The sequence below is a fragment of the Cololabis saira genome, chromosome 1 (genome assembly GCF_033807715.1).
Source record: "Cololabis saira isolate AMF1-May2022 chromosome 1, fColSai1.1, whole genome shotgun sequence".
In the NCBI taxonomy this organism is placed as follows: domain Eukaryota; kingdom Metazoa; phylum Chordata; class Actinopteri; order Beloniformes; family Belonidae; genus Cololabis; species Cololabis saira.
In genome coordinates, this window is record NC_084587.1 from 10,263,067 (window position 1) to 10,280,934 (window position 17,868).

Here is a 17,868-nt window from a genome sequence, read left to right on the forward strand (position 1 = left end):
AACATATTTCAGTTTAAAAAGAAATTTAAAGAGAAAAAGATAGCAATATATAGATGAAATAGTTAAAATATATAATATATGCGTAGACAGACAATCTATCTTTGATTTTTTTTGTTATTCTTTCTTTATGATATTAACTAAGTAATTGTGCAGACCATCTGTTATTATTGTTCAATTTAGTTTTGAGGGAGGGGCAGGTATAATAAGATTTTCTTCTTCCTGCTCCTTTCTGGTTATGGAATATGCTTTTGATTGTGTTGTCATTTTCCTTGTTTGTTTTTTTTGTTTGCATATTTCCATGATCGGAATAAATAAAAATGAAATGAAAATGAAATAATTGTGAGAAGTTGTGTTGTTCCAAGACCAACCAGGGCACCAAACAAAGAAAACATATGCGTATAATTGGGAGAATTGCTTCTCCATGGTGACATAGGTAAAGTTTTATAGGAATAAAACCATAAAGAAAAGACTGTACACATCTCTGGAGCTGGTTGTTTTGGAGATGGACGCGCCTTTACGCGCAGACTCCAGCGGAGCCGCATCACGGAGGCGTTTCCTCATCCGGACCGAACTCTAAGTGGGGTAAAACAATATTTGAAACTTTCTGGGTGGGGCTTAGTGAGAGGAAAGAGAAGGACGGGGGTGAGAAAAAGGAGTTGGTAGTGTGTGTGGATCAGCAGAGGCTGGGTGGGTCCACAGAGAAGCGTTTCCACACAAACTCCCGTGCACGCCGCGCGTTAAAGGGCTTCCAGGTAACAATTACACACTTTCTTCACCTTATACAGTTATTTCACGGGCAGGTTAGTGTGTGCAAGTCTGATATGTTTTATTAGTGTATTAAAACTGCTTAAAAGTTAACTGAAGAAAATGAACTGAGCGCAAACAAAAACAAACCTAAAAAAGTTTTGAACGGACGCGCCTTCAGTTGGATGAAAAAAGTTGTGCTCTTTTTTTCTCTTAGTTTTCTTTTTCTTTTTTTCATTTCCAAGTAATTGACTAGAGTATTTGGCCAGTGTGTGTGTGTGTGTGTGTGTGTGTGTGTGTGTGTGTGTGTGTGTGTGTGTGTGTGTGTGTGTGTGTGTGTGTGTGTGTGAACAAACGCAACAAACGCGCCTTTCAGCGCGCCTTTCCCGACGACGGGGTAAAAATCGATGAAAACCCACCAGATAAATAACCAGAATCGCAATTTACTGGCGTTTCAACGACTTGGGATCCCGTCCGAGTCGCCCCACATGTATGAAAACACGTTTATAGCGATGTTTTGAAGCGGAACCACCGGTTTTGTGGACCGTGAAGCGTCTGGATCCAGATGTGCGTTATAGTCGGAGATCTGGCTCCGCAGGGACCAGTTTGGACTTGAATGCAACGGTTTCCCTCCTCTCCCTGTCCGCCTCCTCTCCTCTTTTCTGCAACCATTATATTTGGAAACTATAAACTGATATCCCCTCGTGTAAAATGCTTGTGTGTTACATAATTCTATGCGTGGAGAAATACAGTAGATGCCTCCGCGGATCCTTAATTCCTGTGGTTATCAGTTCTCACAGGGCCACAATGTTGGTGCTGGCAGGGATCGTCGTTCTGCACATTACTACCATCATCCTGCTTCTGGTGGCCACCATCGACAATGTAAGAGCACATTTCTTTATTTTCTTTCCTTATTTAAGCAATAAGTGTGGACTTAAGTGTGAACAAAGGGTTTTTTTTTTATCAGCTACAAGTGCCAATCAAGAGCTCCCACACGGAGCTGCAGTTGCAACACAAACATGTCAGGCAGCTCTGCCAGGCATGTGTGCAAAACCACAAGGAAATAACCAGGAGTTAAATGTCAAAATATGAGTTTGCCACCCACAATGCAGCAGTTCTCAGACCTCCACAAGAAAAGGTCCAGCAATGCCTAGAGGAACACCGACCCGGTCTGCCCACACCGGCACATGTTCATGTAGTTTATGTAGGGCCGGTTCTAGAATATGATGAGTAGGGAGTAGGAATGGGTGATATTTTACTGTTCACGATAAACCGTCAAAAAAATTCCCCACGGTAAGAATTTGTCATCTCGTGGTAAAAACGATAAATTCCTGTTGATGATGTTTTTGTGTAAAACTGATTTATGGTTCTGTGTTAAATCCATGCACAACGTACGTGAAGGAAGGAAGGAAGGAAGGAAGGAAGGAAGGAAGGAAGGAAGGAAGGAAGGAAGGAAGGAAGGAAGGAAGGAAGGAAGGAAGGAAGGAAGGAAGGAAGGAAGGAAGGAAGGAAAGAGGAAGGGAAGAAGGAAGGAGAGAGCAGGAGGAAAGAAGGAAGGAAGGGAAAAAAGTAGGAAGGAAGGAAGGAAGGAAGGAAGGAAGGAAGGAAGGAAGGAAGGAAGGAAGGAAGGAAGGAAGGAAGGAAAGAGGAAGGGAAGAAGGAAGGAGAGAGCAGGAGGAAAGAAGGAAGGAAGGGAAAAAAGTAGGAAGGAAGGAAGGAAGGAAGGAAGGAAGGAAGAAAAGAGGAAGGGAAGAAGGAAGGAGAGAGCAGGAAGAAAGAAGGAATGAAGGGAAAAAAGAAGGAAGGAAGGAAGGAAGGAAGGAAGGAAGGAAGGAAGGAAGGGGGAGAAGGAAGGGAGAAAAGAGGAAGGGAAGAAGGAAGGAGAGAGCAGGAGGAAAAAAGGAAGGAAGGGAAAAAAGAAGGAAGGAAGGAAATGAGCCTGAAAGAAAGAAAGAAAAAAGGATAAATTCCTGTTGATGATGTTTTTGTGTAACAAACATGGCGGATCTGAGAGCGAGATAGATTTATAGTTACAAAGGTGGAGTTGAATTGGTATTTTTTTATCGTAATTTTTATCGTTATCGGGATAAATGCCAGAAATTATCGTGATATATTTTTTAGTCCATACCGCCCATCCCTAGTAGGGATGCATCTCAGATCAGAGGGGGTGCTCATGCCTGGCACGTTATTCAACACTAAATTATGCATTTTCCCATAATTTCAAGCGGAATGATACTAGCAAAACAAGCATATTTAAAGTGTATTTCAAATGCTTTATTGCAGCAATATTGCTGCAGAACAAAGAAAATGCTACATTTAGTCTGGACTACCTCACCCATCAGACAATCTAGCAACAGATGTTTCTTACCCTGAAAATAAAACATAGAAATTCAAACTAATTTTATCTATACAGCTGAAAACCATCACTAAACATGACAGTCATTTCAAGTGGAATGATACCAGTCAAACAATAATATTTAAAGTGTCTTTCAAGTGCATTTTTGCAGCAATATCGCTGCAGAACGCTACCTCACCCATCAGACAATCTAGCAACAGAAAATAAAACATAGCAACAAAAATAAATATAACCATAAATAAACAGGACTGTCTCAGAAAATTAGAATATTGTGATAAAGTCCTTTATTTTTTCTGTAATGCGAAAAGGTCATACATTCTGGATTCGTCGATTTAACCCGGAACCATAAATCAGGCTTAACGCGCGCGCATTTGTCAGTTTTCTTTTCGTCTTTTCACCTGAGCATGCAAACACATAAACTGAGGGTTCAATGCTTATGCACCCTCATAGAACCGGGCCTGAGTTTATGCATGTAAGACATGACAAAGGGAGAAAAGAAGGACTTCTGACATCAAATCTGCAAAACTCTGACTAAATATTGCATTTACAATACATGCTTCTTGATATTGTTATATTTATCTGCCTTTATTCTTCCCTTCAGGCCTGGTGGATCACCAAGACTGTGTCAACAGAGCTGTGGGGCACGTGGGAGTTGAAAAGCTCAGACTGGCACTACTTCAGCCTGAGAGGCTACCCGGAGGGCTCAACGCAAGAAGGTCTGACTTATGGAGTTTAAAATACGTACGGTTGTGTGAAATAGAGAGAGCAGCCACTTCAAGACCCAAGGTTTCATGCACCAGGGCAAAATATAAATAATCTGGTTCTCGTGAGTTAGATAAATACGACCCAAGATGAACAAAAGTATCATGTTTTACAGAGTTTACGAAGCCGGCGAGCCTAAAAAAACTGAGCTCAGCGTTGCTGGTTTCCGAGGATTTACAGGTGAAGCAGCAGCCAGGTGCTACTTGTGAACACCTTTACAAAAGCAAAACATTTGGGAAGTATTCAGGTGTATATTAACACAACACCAAGCAGGAAAGACATAGCAAAGATCTTAAGAATTACATTTTCTTATTATTTTTGTCGGACTTTGGGACGTTTTTAGGTTTTTTATACCTGACCCGACACAAACACCATCTTGTGACTCTGATGAAGGCGAAAGGAATTGCCGAAACATGTCAGGTATTTAAAAAACAAAAGAAAAATTCTTGTCCAACAAAAGGAATTAGCAAATTAAATTGTAAAGCAATGGAAAAAATTCACTTTATTAAATCAAAGATGTTAAGAGTTTATCAGGTATTTTCATAAAGCGCTGGCAGGAGAAAGCCCCGTCTGACGGCAGAGCTGCGTCTGAACGAACCCCAGGACCTCTGGGAGGCCGTGCTTTGGACCAAAGTTGAGGTGTTTGGTCACAATGCACGATAGGAATGGGCAATATTTTACAGTTCACGATAAACCGTCAAAAAAATTCCCCACGGTAAGAATTTGTCATCTCGCGGTAAAAACGATAAATTCCCGTTGATGACGTTTTTGTGTGAAGCTGATTTATGGTTCTGCGTTAAATCCACGCAGAAGGAAGGAAGGAAGGAAGGAAGGAAGGAAGGAAGGAAGGAAGGAAGGAAGGAAGGAAGGAAGGAAGGAAGGAAGGAAGGAAGGAAGGAAGGAAGGAAGGAAATGAGCCTGAAAGAAAGAAAGAAAGAAAGAATGAAATGAGCCTGAAAAAAAAGAATGAAATGAGCCTGAAAAAAAAAATGAAAGAAAGAAAGAAAGAAATGAGGCAAAAAGAAAGAAAGAAAAAAGGAAATGAGCCAGAAAGAAAGAAAGAAGGATAAATTCCGATTGATGAGGTTTTTGTGTAACAAACATGGCGGATCTGAGAGCGAGATAGATTTATAATTCAAAAGATGGAGTTGAATTGGTATTTTTTTTATCGTCATTTTTATCGTTATCGGGATAAATGCCAGAAATTATCGTGATACATTTTTTTAGTCCATACCGCCCATCCCTAATGCACAACATCATTCACACCAGCTGTCAAGCACGGTGGTGAGGAGGAGTGATTGGGGCTCGTTTTGCAGCCACGGGACATGGACACCTAGTTACGGGTTCTAACAGCACTTATCACGGAGGAGCGTGATCAGGAAATGGAGTTGTGGGGGGATGGCATCCCTCCCTCAAATAAAAACGGTCCAAATCATCCCCCCTGTAAAACTGCCATCCTCCCTTTCCATCCCTTATGTCATTTCATCAATGAATGTGGTTTTACTGCTATTTCAACATTTAGAGTCATCACCAGAAAAATAACACCAGAAAAATAACTTATTTGACAATTTTCACCTGTTTCAAGTAAATTTTCACTTGAAATAAGTAGGAAAATCTGCCAGTGGGACAATATTTATCTTCTTATTACAATCAAAAAAATCTTGTTCCACTGGCAGATTTTTCTACTTATTTCAAGTGAAAATACTTGAAACAGGTGAAAATTGTTGGTTTGTCCAGTGATGAGTCTTGTTTTAAGTCTAATGAGATTTTTTTTTACTAAAATGAGACATTTTAACTAGAAATAAGACAAATATTCTCGTTAAGATTTTGAGTTTTTGCAGTGATCCATTTTACTTATCCTGTGAAGGACAGAGTCATATTGATAAGTTCAGAAAACTGTTTTTATTGTTGTGTTTTGATGTATTTGATGTAAGCCCAGTGGATATTTAAAGCTTACAGAAGGCTGCATTTAACTGCTGCTATGTCATTCCTGCAGTATTTCTGCAGGTGTTTTGGTCACTGCTATTATTTGTAATATATTATATTATTTATAATCAGCACAAATTATCTGTCCCCATTTGATAAAATCCACCATCCCCCCTTTTTTTTTACTGAGCGTGATGTACTTTAGTAAATCAATTCCTTTCGCAGGTAAACTTGGACAAAATCCTTCTTTTCGAAAGTCAAAAGCGTTGGCTGAAATAGTTGGACAATGATTTCAAAAATCCAGCAAAACCACAACAGAAATGCTAGAAAAAGAAAAGAATCAAGGCGTTGCAACGGTCCAGTCCAGTGGTGAACCTTAGGACGGCTTTACCCGCCAGAATCTCTGCAAAACAGCAACGAAACATGTAAAACAAGGTTCTGAGAAACTGATTCCGGCAACAGTAACCACGAGTCACATCAGCAAGCGACTGAAATGATTTACTGTAGTTCTCCTAAAGCTGTGTTTGATCTTAAACTTGCTCTGCGTCTTTAAGATCGTCTGATATGTGAAAACTTCATAATTGAAGCGATATGTGAACGATGCCACATGTCCTGATAATGAAACAAAACATCAATGAAACACGGAGATCTAGCCCCTCCCTCCCACGAAACAGCCAATCACAGGCCTGGACCCTCCCACCGGTTCTGATTGGCTGAAAAACATTTGTTTTGGTTTGGTGCAGTCGGCCCCCCCTCTATTTGTTTGGCTTGTTTTGTTTTTTACAGTCTACTCAAGATGGGGAATTACCAAGTTGTTAGGAGATACTGGCTAACCTGGAACCGCTTACCCCACCTTTAAGAGGGAGCGGTGTCATTAATACAGATATTAGTGGGTTTAATGGATTAAATATGCAGAATTAATTATGTGAAAATGATATAGAGATCCAACAAATCCATTATTCCTTCAGTTGCAATTGTTGAAATTTCATGAATTAGTAGACTATAGTATTCTGCAAATTATGTTTAAAGCTCATAAAAAAACGTTACCAATCAACATTCAGAAAAGATTTAAAAAAAGAGAAAGCAAGTATAACTTAAAAGGAACAGAAATCTTTAAAAAAAACAAGATTCAGGACTAAATTGATGGAATGTTGTGTTTTTGTGAAAGGAATCAGTTTATGGAACAATCTGAATAAAGAAAACAAAGAATCCAAATCAAACATTATATTCAAAAGAACAATTAAAGCCTGTACGTTAAGGAAATATAATGAAAAATGTTAGTTAAGTTTGATTAACATACCCATAGCCGGCGGTAATTTTATTTTATTTTTTTATTTATTTAGTTGTTTTTAAAAATTTTAATTTATGTTATTTGTAAATTTATTTCTTGGGAAAAAAGGGCAGATTAGATAACATTCTTCTTCTTTCTGCTCCCTTTTCATTCACAATTTAGAAACATTTGTGTTTGTATTGTATTGAATTGTTTGTTTTATTTTTGAATGAAATAAAGAATAAAATGAAATGAATGAAAATGTGTTATGACCCTAAACGTGTTTCTGTGCTGTAGCTGAACAGATTAACATGTTTCTCACCGTGTGTGTTGTATTTTCCTGCTGCAGAGTTCCTCCAGACCGTGCAGGCCACTTCAGTGCTGGCCTGTATCTTCACCATCCTGGCCCTGTTTGTGTTCGTGGCTCAGCTGTTTACGCTGCCCAAATGCCAGCGGTTCACCCTGACCGGTATTTTCCAGCTGATCGGCTGTAAGTAACCTGGAGTCACAGGAAAAAACACATTCTTGTTTGTTTGTTTTCTCAGACTGTTGTAGTTTTGATGGATCGGGTCCATCCGGGGATGGAAATGCTCGACCGACTGACGACTCAATCCTCTATCCAAACATAATGTGAAGAGTTCAGACAAATAGAGCACTTGATATGACTGAAATAATAATAAAATACAGCAAAGTTGACATCTAGGTGATGCAGTGTCAGACAATTAGTTCAGCGCTGGGAACTTAGTGACTTTGGTGCTATATTTAGTGAGTATTCAGACTGAAAAATAGTAACTAGTTACCGTTATTAGTTACTTCATTAAAAAGTAACTCAGTTAGTAACTCAGTTACTTTGACCAAAAAGTAATGCGTTACTATGAAAAGTAACTTTTTAGTTACTTAAAAAAACAACATTATTTTAAATGCTCCCATTAATGCCCCTCTAGCCTTCATTTCAGCAGGTACTGTATGGATTTACATTGTGCATCGTGTTCTGCATTCTAAACAGTCTCCCCGCTTCTTCACTTCCTGTGTCAATAACGTTGGTCGCTTAGCAACAAGCTGAGAACGGCCAATGAGCTTCAGCAGCAGCTCAAGAATGGGAGCCTTTGAAGAATCATTAATTACAGGGTCAAATATAACCAATGGTGGCATGTCGGTTTATAAGAATCTTTTTGCCCAGAAGAAAAAAGAGCGACAACAACGACCTATAACTATTTTCTTCTCTGGTAAAAACACACTGCACCGCGGCTTTAGGAGAAAAAGACGCTACAGAGCGAGTCGGGATGCAGCGGATCAGAAGAGCGGGGAAATATGTGCGAGGCGGTGCTGATCCCTGCAATTTGAAGTAGAGTTGTCCCGATCCGATCACGTGATCGGAAATCGGGGCCGATCACGTGATTGCAGACTCGATCCGGACTCGGACGTTATGAGCCGATCAGGAATCGGATATATATATATATATCAGGGTTTCTGTTGTCCAGTAATTGCCGGATTTTGTCCGGTAAAATATGCCGAAGTCCGGTATTTTATAATCTCTCCGGTCAAAATGTCCGGTGAAAATACTCACTGGCGCCGACATCCACGTGTGCGTTGATTTATGGTTCCGCGTCGCACCGACGCAGAGTCTACAGCGTAGGGTTCGCAGCGACGCGCACCCTACGCCAGACCCTACGGCGTAGGCTCTGCGTTGGTGTGACGCAGAACCATAATTCCGGCTTAAAAGTAAACATGCGCCCAAGTACCCGTGCATGACAGGCAGACACACACGGGGAGAAGAGACAATTTCTTTAATTTTTATTTTTTTTTAAAACTTTATCCTTATGAACGCAATTGTTATATACGGTAGTCCAACTTTCCTTATTTTAATCAGAACACTTTCTTTTTTCCTCTTCGGCGTGGAGTAGTGGGCTTGGAGCGGCAGCCATCGGTTAGTTTTTTCTTTTTAGATCCGAGGCTTTACATAGATGGTGGCTTCCGCAACTTTCAGGCGCTTTTTCTGCGCAAGCAAGCTTTATAGATGAGACCCCAGGACTGAAGCGGAGCTGCGGCGCCGACATTATGGTTCCGCGTCGCGGAAGGCTCTGCGTTGGTGTGACGCGGGACCATAAATCAACGCACACGTGGAGTAGTGGGCTCGGAGCGGCAGCCATACACCGCATGCGCGCAGAGCACGCCTGTTTGTTTTGAAGCTGAAGCAGCCCTATGCTAAAAAAAAAAAAAAAAAGAAAATAATTTTTTTTTATACTGACTTAAGAATGTTCAAGCTGCCTACCTCCTATGTGCTCAGTTTACAGTACACATGTTAAAATATAATAAAAGGGTCATCCTGCATAATTTTCTTTTCTCTTCTTCATTTTTTATTGTTTTATAAAAGTATCGGATCGGGACTCGGTATCGGCAAGTCCTCAAAATCAAAGGACTCGGACTCGGACTCGGGGGCAAAAAAACCTGATCGGGACATCCCTAATTTGAAGCCTTCTATAATAATTATAAAAAGAATTTCACTTATCACAGGTTCTTTTTGGAATGTAACCGCTGCGAAAAACCAGGGATTACTGTAATGACAATATCTCCACATTGCGAAACTCGCCTTCTCTTGGCTCATGACCGTCATGTTTTTGAATGTTCACACACTACGTTTCCTCCGGTCTCCGCGTGTGGGAAAAAAAGCTTCACTATAGCCAGAAATAACGGAGTAACGCACCGTTTGGTAGCGGTAATTGAGCAATAGAGTATTAAGGCTGAAATATGCTTCTGCGTCACACCAACGCAGAGCACACGCCGCAGCCGTGACGCCATGCTGAACCCTTCAGACTTCTCCGTCACTCCATTTGGTCGTGGTGCAGTACCCCCCGCGGCCACTAGTTAGCGATCTTTTTCTGAATGGTTTATCCGACTTTTTCCGGTCACTGTAAATCAAAGAGATAAGGACAACTATTGTGCAAAAAACAAAAACAAAAAAAATCACATATAAACGAAGAAAAGGGCTAACAGTCAGGGCCCGGGCAAGTGCCGCCATCTAACTTCTGGATTGAGGTCAACCCGGAAGTAACAAAAATTGCCGTTCCTCAGCTGGCCACCGGAGGCTGGCTGCTGCCCAATTTAAAATGCTCAACATTACAGCAAAAATAAACATATTTAGTCAGCTCAATTTATATAAAGCCTCACATTTATATCTAATTTAAGGCGTAGCCTTTTGATTGACAGTTTGTTCAGCCAGCGGTGAGTCATTATCACTTCCTCATCAGTCGTCGTCATGCTACACAACCAAGCGTCGGGTAAAAGCAGCCGTAATTCCTGATTTTGCCTCAGAAGCATGATCTAAAATGAAATGTTCTGCTGTAAACATCTGTCAGCTGCTCTGCCGCTCCTTCGGTGGGGATCGGCTGAGGTAGCTGGTAGCCACAGCTTGTAGCCACAGCTGTCTTTGATTGACATGCGGCAGCACCAGTCGGCTTCCCAGGCAACTCGGCGCCCTACGAGCAAAAAGAGGCTTCAAAGTGGCTCCTCAGGACCTTTGGGTCACATGAGCGATGCTTCGTCGTTTGCGTTTTACAGCCTATGGGGTCGACTTAAAAGAAGAAAAAGGAGATAGTTTAAAGAAGATAAAATAAACTATGAACATTAATGCGACTGAAAATGGGGCGTGGCCTCCTCTGATAAAAGTGTTTCAATGATCCATTCACACGACGTGTTCTCTAATAAAGTTTGTATTTCGGATGTTAGAATAACAAAATGAAAATTAAAGCCGCAAGCAGCGATGAACGGACCCTCGTGCGTGCAATTTTCTCCAATAAAGGTCACGGACTCAAAACTCAAAACTAAGGCCGATGACACCACCCACGACTCTTTATTTCAAACCATTCAAAAGTTATGGCAGAAAGTAGGAACTATCAAATATGGACCAATCAGATAAAGGGGGGGCGCGTTTTTTGGCATCTATCGTGGCCACGGTAACGCTTTTGACTGAGAAAAGTAATGCCCATCGTCGCAGGATCGAGACGCACATTTTGATGTATAAAATATATTTAAAACATTTATAAAAAAGATATATGTACACACCTGGGTGGACATTACGGTTCAGGCCGTATTAACGGCCGAAGAAATGGCATAAATTGCGCCAAAATTACACGATTAATTCAAAATGGCCGACTTCCTGTTCGGCTTCAGCCATGGCGCCAAGAGACTTTTCTTTAAGTTGCGACATGATTTTTTTATTTATGTTTATTTGATATGGACATAGCAATTACATTGGACAAACCAGATGCATTGTTTAAGTGTTCTAGCACAAGTGCTAATTCGCAACACTTGTCCATAGGAAGCTTTTGAAAAGAATAAAGAGCAATACAATATTAAGATAAGAATGGGGGAAAAAAAAAGAAAATAAATAAAAATAATAAAATAAATAAATGAAAAAAACAAACAAACAACAAAACAATTAGGGAATCAACGAAATACAAACAATTTTCAATTAGAAACATAAAAAGACAACAAAGCAAGCAGTCAACAAGTTAAGAACTATTCATGTGTACACTGCTGATTGGATTTCAACCACTGATTGAGTCCTTTGTTAAAAGCTTTTGTATTGGTCTCTAATTTGAACTCAGTGGGTAGAGTTCCAAAGTTTTGCCCCCTTTACAGAGAGAGCAGACTGGCAGAAAGAAGTGTTGCATTGTGGGATGAGACAGTCACCACTAGTGGATGCTCGTGTGGTCGCTCTGCGAGAGCTGTGACGCCTAATGGCTACGTCAGAGAACAGTGTTGACACATGATTATTTAAACATTTAAAGAAAAATGTTAAAATACTGAGGTTAATACAATTTTCAAAAGTGAGGAGGTTGTGTTTCCTTAAGATGCGGCAATGATGCCATTTCATTGGTTTTTGGTCCATGATTTTTATTGCTTGCTTGTATATAGAGACTAGGTTTCATAGTGGTTGTGGAAGCCTGTGACCATGATGTGATGCAGTATGATAAATGAGAAAGAATCATAGCATGCATGTATAGTTTTGCAGCTTGGTGAGACAGGTTCCTTCTGATAAAACGAAAACAGTTAAGATTTGGTTTGACCTTGTTATAGATGTACTTAACCTGACTGTCAAATTTCAAATGTTTTTCTAGGATAATACATGATACAGGTGTGTACCGATTTTCGTGCATGTACGTCAAACCGTATTGTGGGGCTTTAGGCACGATGTTTTCTAGGGGGCGCTGTTGAGCCATTAGGCCACGCCCATTAATGCAAACCATTAAATATCACATTTTTCGCCAGGCCAGGCTTGCGTGCAAAATTTGGTGACTTTTGGTGCACGTTTAGGGGGAAAAAAGGCCCTCATTTCGTCGGAAGAAGGAAAATAAAAACATAGTAAAACAAAACCTCTGCCCTTTGATGTGAAATGCATTCTGGGAATGCTGTCACAAGACTCCACTGGATGCGTCCTTGATAAAAGGAGCGGAGCAGGAACCCGTCCAGGGGTGACGAGCGTACTTGTCTCGATAGGAACTGTTCTTCTACTTCAGAAGAGCACAAGTCCAGACAAGTCAGTGCGGAGAAATCAAACTCTGCCGTTAACAGTCGATGAGGTTGATGGTTATCAGCGCCGTTATAATGAAAACAAAACACAATACAGACGTGATGGTTTTTTTTTTTCTCAACTAATTGAGTTGAAGAAGCCTTTTCCAGTCGAGCCAGCTGTCCTGCCTCACCAAAAAAGAAGAAAAGTAAATAAAGTCACCTTAGATGATACTCAACTCCAAGCTTCAGGCATATTTAGAGGTGACGACAGCAGGACTCTGAGAAAGAGTCGCTCGGGGAGCGGGTATTGTGCAGCAGCCTGGTCCTGTCCTCTATGACTGCACACATCACCTGGACAATATGATGGAGACTTTCAGCAGCTCTGCAACTCTTGTTGTGTTAGTAGAAAAACAAAATTAATGCGACTCAGGAAGAAGATGCATGTTTTGTCAATACAGGACTGTCTCAGAAAATTAGAATATTGTGATAAAGTCCTTTATTTTCTGTAATGCAAAAATGTCATACATTCTGGATTCATTACAAATCAACTGAAATATTGCAAGCCTTTTATTATTTTAATATTGCTGATCATGGCTTACAGCTGAAGAAAACTCAAATATCCTATCTAAAAAAATTTGAATATTCTGGGAATCTTAATCTTAAACTGTAAGCCATAATCAGCAATATTAAAATAATAAAAGGCTTGCAATATTTCAGTTGATTTGTAATGAATCCAGAATGTATGACATTTTTGTTTTTTTAATTGCATTGCAGAACTTTATCACAATATTCTAATTTTCTGAGACAGTCCTATACGTGTGAATGTGAAGCCTAACGAGAGCTACAGTTAAGGCGACTAGTGATGTTCCATACCACCGATTTCCTTTCCGATCCGATAGAGTAAAATTCAGGCTGGTATCGGCGATACCGATTCGATACCGATACATTGTGCAAATACACCTAATATTCCCGGTACATCTAAAAAAATTGGTGTATTTTAGATAGTTTAAGACATCAGAGTCACTTATTTAGCTATTTATTTTAAAGTATACTGAGGTAGAGGCCTCAGTATACTTTATATTTATACTTATATAATTATAGTATATATTTATATAATATATTTATAAATACTTTGAATTTAAAATAATAAAGATACACACAATTATCGACTTGAAATTGCATGATTTATAATTATAGTAGCCAGATAACACCGTACAGTATATCAGCATCACTGAAATAAACCTGATGCTTAATCAATCACAACGATATGCAAATATTATTCATATATTTATTCAAACAAGGCCGTTATAAACACAAAACTGTAATTAAATACAGACACACATGCAGATGCACCAAAACATTAAATCAAATGCAAAATACAAATAGTTTGCAAAACTGTACATTAACAAGAGGAAGAACTGGACCAGATTCTGTCACCTTGGTGCAACGGCATCTCAATTATCTGAGTCCGAGACCAAAGACTGTCAAGACCGGTCTCGTCTTTTTAAGATTTTTTTGGGCTCCAGTGGCCCTTTATTCAAGCTGCAGATATGAAAGGGGTAGAGAGAGATCGGGGATGACATGCAGCAAAGGTGCGCAGGCCGGGATTCAAACCTGCGACCGCTGCAGGAGGACTGTAGCCTCAGTATATGAGCCGCTGCTTAACCCACTTCGCCACCGAGCGGCCCTGTGAAAAACCTTACCAGATCTTTCCTCTCCCCAGGCTTGTGTATAATGATAGCTGCCTCCATCTACACAGCTGAGCTGCACACCGACGACGCGTCAGGAGGGTACGGGCACTGCTACGTCCTGGCGTGGGTTTCCTTCGTCCTCAGCTTCATCTTAGCCATCACCTACCTCATCCTGAAGAAGACGAACGAGTGAGACGAAAAAAAACGGGCTGCTCCATCAGTGGGAAGTGAAAGTGCAGGATTTAATCTTTAAACATCCTAACGCCACCTGCCGCCATAAATGTGTGAAATATTCAAATGCTAAGAAGAGCCATTTTTTTTTTTTTTTTTTGTAAGTTTTATATAAAAAGTTCAGGAATGGGTTTGAAACAGACGTGGAGATGCAGCGGCATTAAAACACAAACATTTATTTGTGTTTTTCTAGTTACATTTAGGATTCAAGACATACTTCTAGCAACATCATTTTGCTAAAAGTTTAACATCTTGAGATCATTTACTTGCCATTTCGTCTCCCTCGCGTCTGCTCCGACCAGCAGATTATTATTTTAAAGGAACATTCTGGAGTTAAAACAAACTTTTAGAAGGAAATGAGCGTTCACTCTCGTTAGGGACCAAAACAATTTGGTCAGAAGTAGTTTTGAGTTAAAGCGGATTTTATTTACAACAAAATGGCTAATAATGTTAGTTTTTAAGGTAATGGATCCAAGAATAAATATTGTACCTTTTTAGGCCTCTGACCCTTCATTCATTCATCCATTAACTTCCACTTGTCCCAGTTTGGGTCGTAGAAGCAGCATCCTCGTCTCGTCTCGGCTCACCACACGAGACCAGCAGAGAGTTTGTCTCACTGTATTTGCATGCATCAATCTACCTTCTGATCGGCCGTTCCTTCCTTCCTTCGCTCGGGAAGAAGACCCTCAAGATACTTCAAGTATTCCACTTGAGGCAGCGCCTCAGTTCAGACCTGGGGACGATGTTTCACCCTTTTCCGCCTGGAACAGTGTGGATGGAGCCCCTGCAGACGAGCTGAAGTCATTTTAAATGTGCACGTGTGCACAAAAATCAATCAGAAGGACCGCTTGTGCTTCCCTGTCCGGCCTTGTCCGTAGAAGCTTATGGAGCTAGAACAGTCTCATAATTCGCAAATGCACACACCGTTTCACAAATGCACAGGACAAAATTCACAAATGCAACACACCGATCCGCAAATGTACACACCGTTTCACAAATGCACAGAACAAGTTTCACAAATGCAACACACCGATCCGCAAATGCACAGGACAAGTTTCACAAATACACAGAACAATTCACACGTGCGTACGACAAGATACACAAATTTATTTTTGATGCACACACAAATATAACCTGATTTAAAAACTTTTTTTTTTGTCTGTGAGCTGCGCTGGATTTGCGTGTGATTTTTGAGACTCCCCTGACGTGACTCGATCCACAAATACGTTTTTTTTAACACGGAAGGATCTGCAACCAATCAGATGTCTTCCTTTGTTTCAGCCAATCATAAGAGTGCACCCCACGTAGGGGACGCAGAGCAGTGGATAAAACATGATTTACTCTAAACCAATCAGATTAAAGGGGCGGATACACCTGCTGTTTGAACTGCGTTCGCTTAGAAAAGTGATATTTCGAGTTGGTGGAGTAAAGATAAATAAACAAGACAGCAACATGGGATGGAGAGGAGACCACTGCTCTGCTTTTCTTGTGATCTCGGTAAAGAAAACAGCGCGATCGGAGATGGTTTGTCAGGCCGTTCAACCAGAGCCGTCAGGAGACTGGAGAGCTCTAGTCCTGCCGATGCAGGTAATTGATGATGCATGCACGGTGTGTGCATTTGCGAATTATGAGACTGTTCTAGCTCCATACAAGCTGACGATCGATGTGAAGAGACGCTGAAGGAGACGAGTTCGGGGCCTCTGCTTTCACTAAACTGACTCAGTACTTGTATATTTATGGAAGAAGAGCTCATGAACACTCCTGCGTTTCCGTCCGCTGACCGGTTCCTGTGACCCGGGTGGGCGACAGGGCAGCGTCCTGTACAAACAGTCGTTTTGCTTTACCGCCTGTACACATACACACCTAAAATGACCTTGCCTGTCCCCCGGGAACCCAAACACCTCAAATACAAGTCGAGTCCAAAGCAGGAATGTATTTCGACGTGTCTACCGCCTCCTGTAACAAGATTACAGTATTTTCTGGACTATAAGCCGCTACTTTTTTCATAGGTTTTGAACCGTGAGGCTTATACAAAGGTGCGGCTATTCTGTGGATTTTTCTTCCACCACTCCGGGGGCTCTAACCGGAATTAGAAACTAAGACAAAATAAATGCAAAGAAGAATACGCTACTTCTTCTTTAGCAGATAGAAGCAGATTTCAAACAGATAAATAAATACCGGTTATTTTCTCTTGGTTCTGTCCCGTTTTAATCAGCAAAGTTGCTGCCGTGTTAAAAGACACTGTTAGGAAAGGATCTATTTAGGTACATGTACATCATTTACAGTTCAAAATCCTTCTGTTCATGTAGTAAATATCTAATCTAACAACATAAATATCTGTGGCTTGCATATCTTTTCTTAATTATTTTTTTAAAAATAGAGAAGATGCGGTTTATATGCAGGTGCGGCTTATAGTCCAGAAAATACGGTATTTACTATTTAGTTGCCAACACGTTCAGTTCTCACTCAAAACAGCTTTGACTCTCATTGTTTTGGACTCCAACTAAAAGGTTAGGCTTGTTTTAACTCCAGAATATTCCTTTAATCTCAAAGCTGAACTTACATGTCTCCTTATTCACTGAAAACGGTCAGATTTGGAGGTTTGCAGTCAGGAAGAGGAGCGTGAGGAGCTGGGGGTGTTTATAACCCGTTTCCAGATGTGTCACGGACCTGACTGGCAGCTGGCTGTGACATCACAGTCCACTCACGCAGCACTTCATCCGCGAGCTGCGAGGAAAAGCATCAGTTCATTCCCGAACGGTCTCAGTTGGAGGATTTGATGGGTTTAAGAAAGTATAACTGAGAGAAACTGCAGTTAAAAAGTTCCTGAGATGAACGTCTGGATGCCACAGGCCGTGATCAGTGTTTAACATTTATCTTTATTTTACATCTCAAGTATACTGTATGCATTTCTATTTTATCGACATTTTAACCATTATACCCTGTATCTTTATGCGTGTTTCGTAACCATGTATTACTCTGCGTCGGTGTCTGGCTGCTATGAGGACAAATGTACAAGTGAACACTAAGATGATCCCGGGACGGGAGAAAATGCTGTTTCCTTTCACGACGTGACAGAACTTTGCATTCAAAACCTTTGTTTGTAATTACGCTGGAACTTAATGTCATTTATTAATAAAAATTAATTAAGACTCAGCTCATGTTTGATATAATTAAGTAATATGGTTCAGTCTTACAGCTTTCAGTCAAGACGAAGGATATAAATTGTTGTCTTTTTAAACGAGGTAGAGTTGCGTGAAGCACAGGGGGGGGGGTATAGTTAGAAATGAACCCCCAGCTGTGTCAGTCTGGGTAATTATAAAGATTTACTGATTTAAACCAAGCAAAGAGCAGGTTGTGTACTACCTAAAAAC

General features: G+C 40.6%; 1 protein-coding gene across 1 annotated transcript; it reads left to right on the forward strand.

Annotated features, from left to right (window-relative positions):
• The first annotated feature begins 635 nt into the window (after positions 1-635).
• On the forward strand, positions 636-17,651 carry LOC133458220 (peripheral myelin protein 22-like). Its single transcript, XM_061737926.1, has 5 exons — positions 636-752; positions 1,536-1,626; positions 3,702-3,816; positions 7,408-7,548; positions 14,296-17,651. Exons 2-5 carry the CDS (start codon positions 1,552-1,554, stop codon positions 14,454-14,456), a joined length of 492 nt encoding a protein of 163 aa, XP_061593910.1. The 5' UTR covers positions 636-752; positions 1,536-1,551; the 3' UTR covers positions 14,457-17,651.
• Positions 17,652-17,868: the final 217 nt, after the last annotated feature.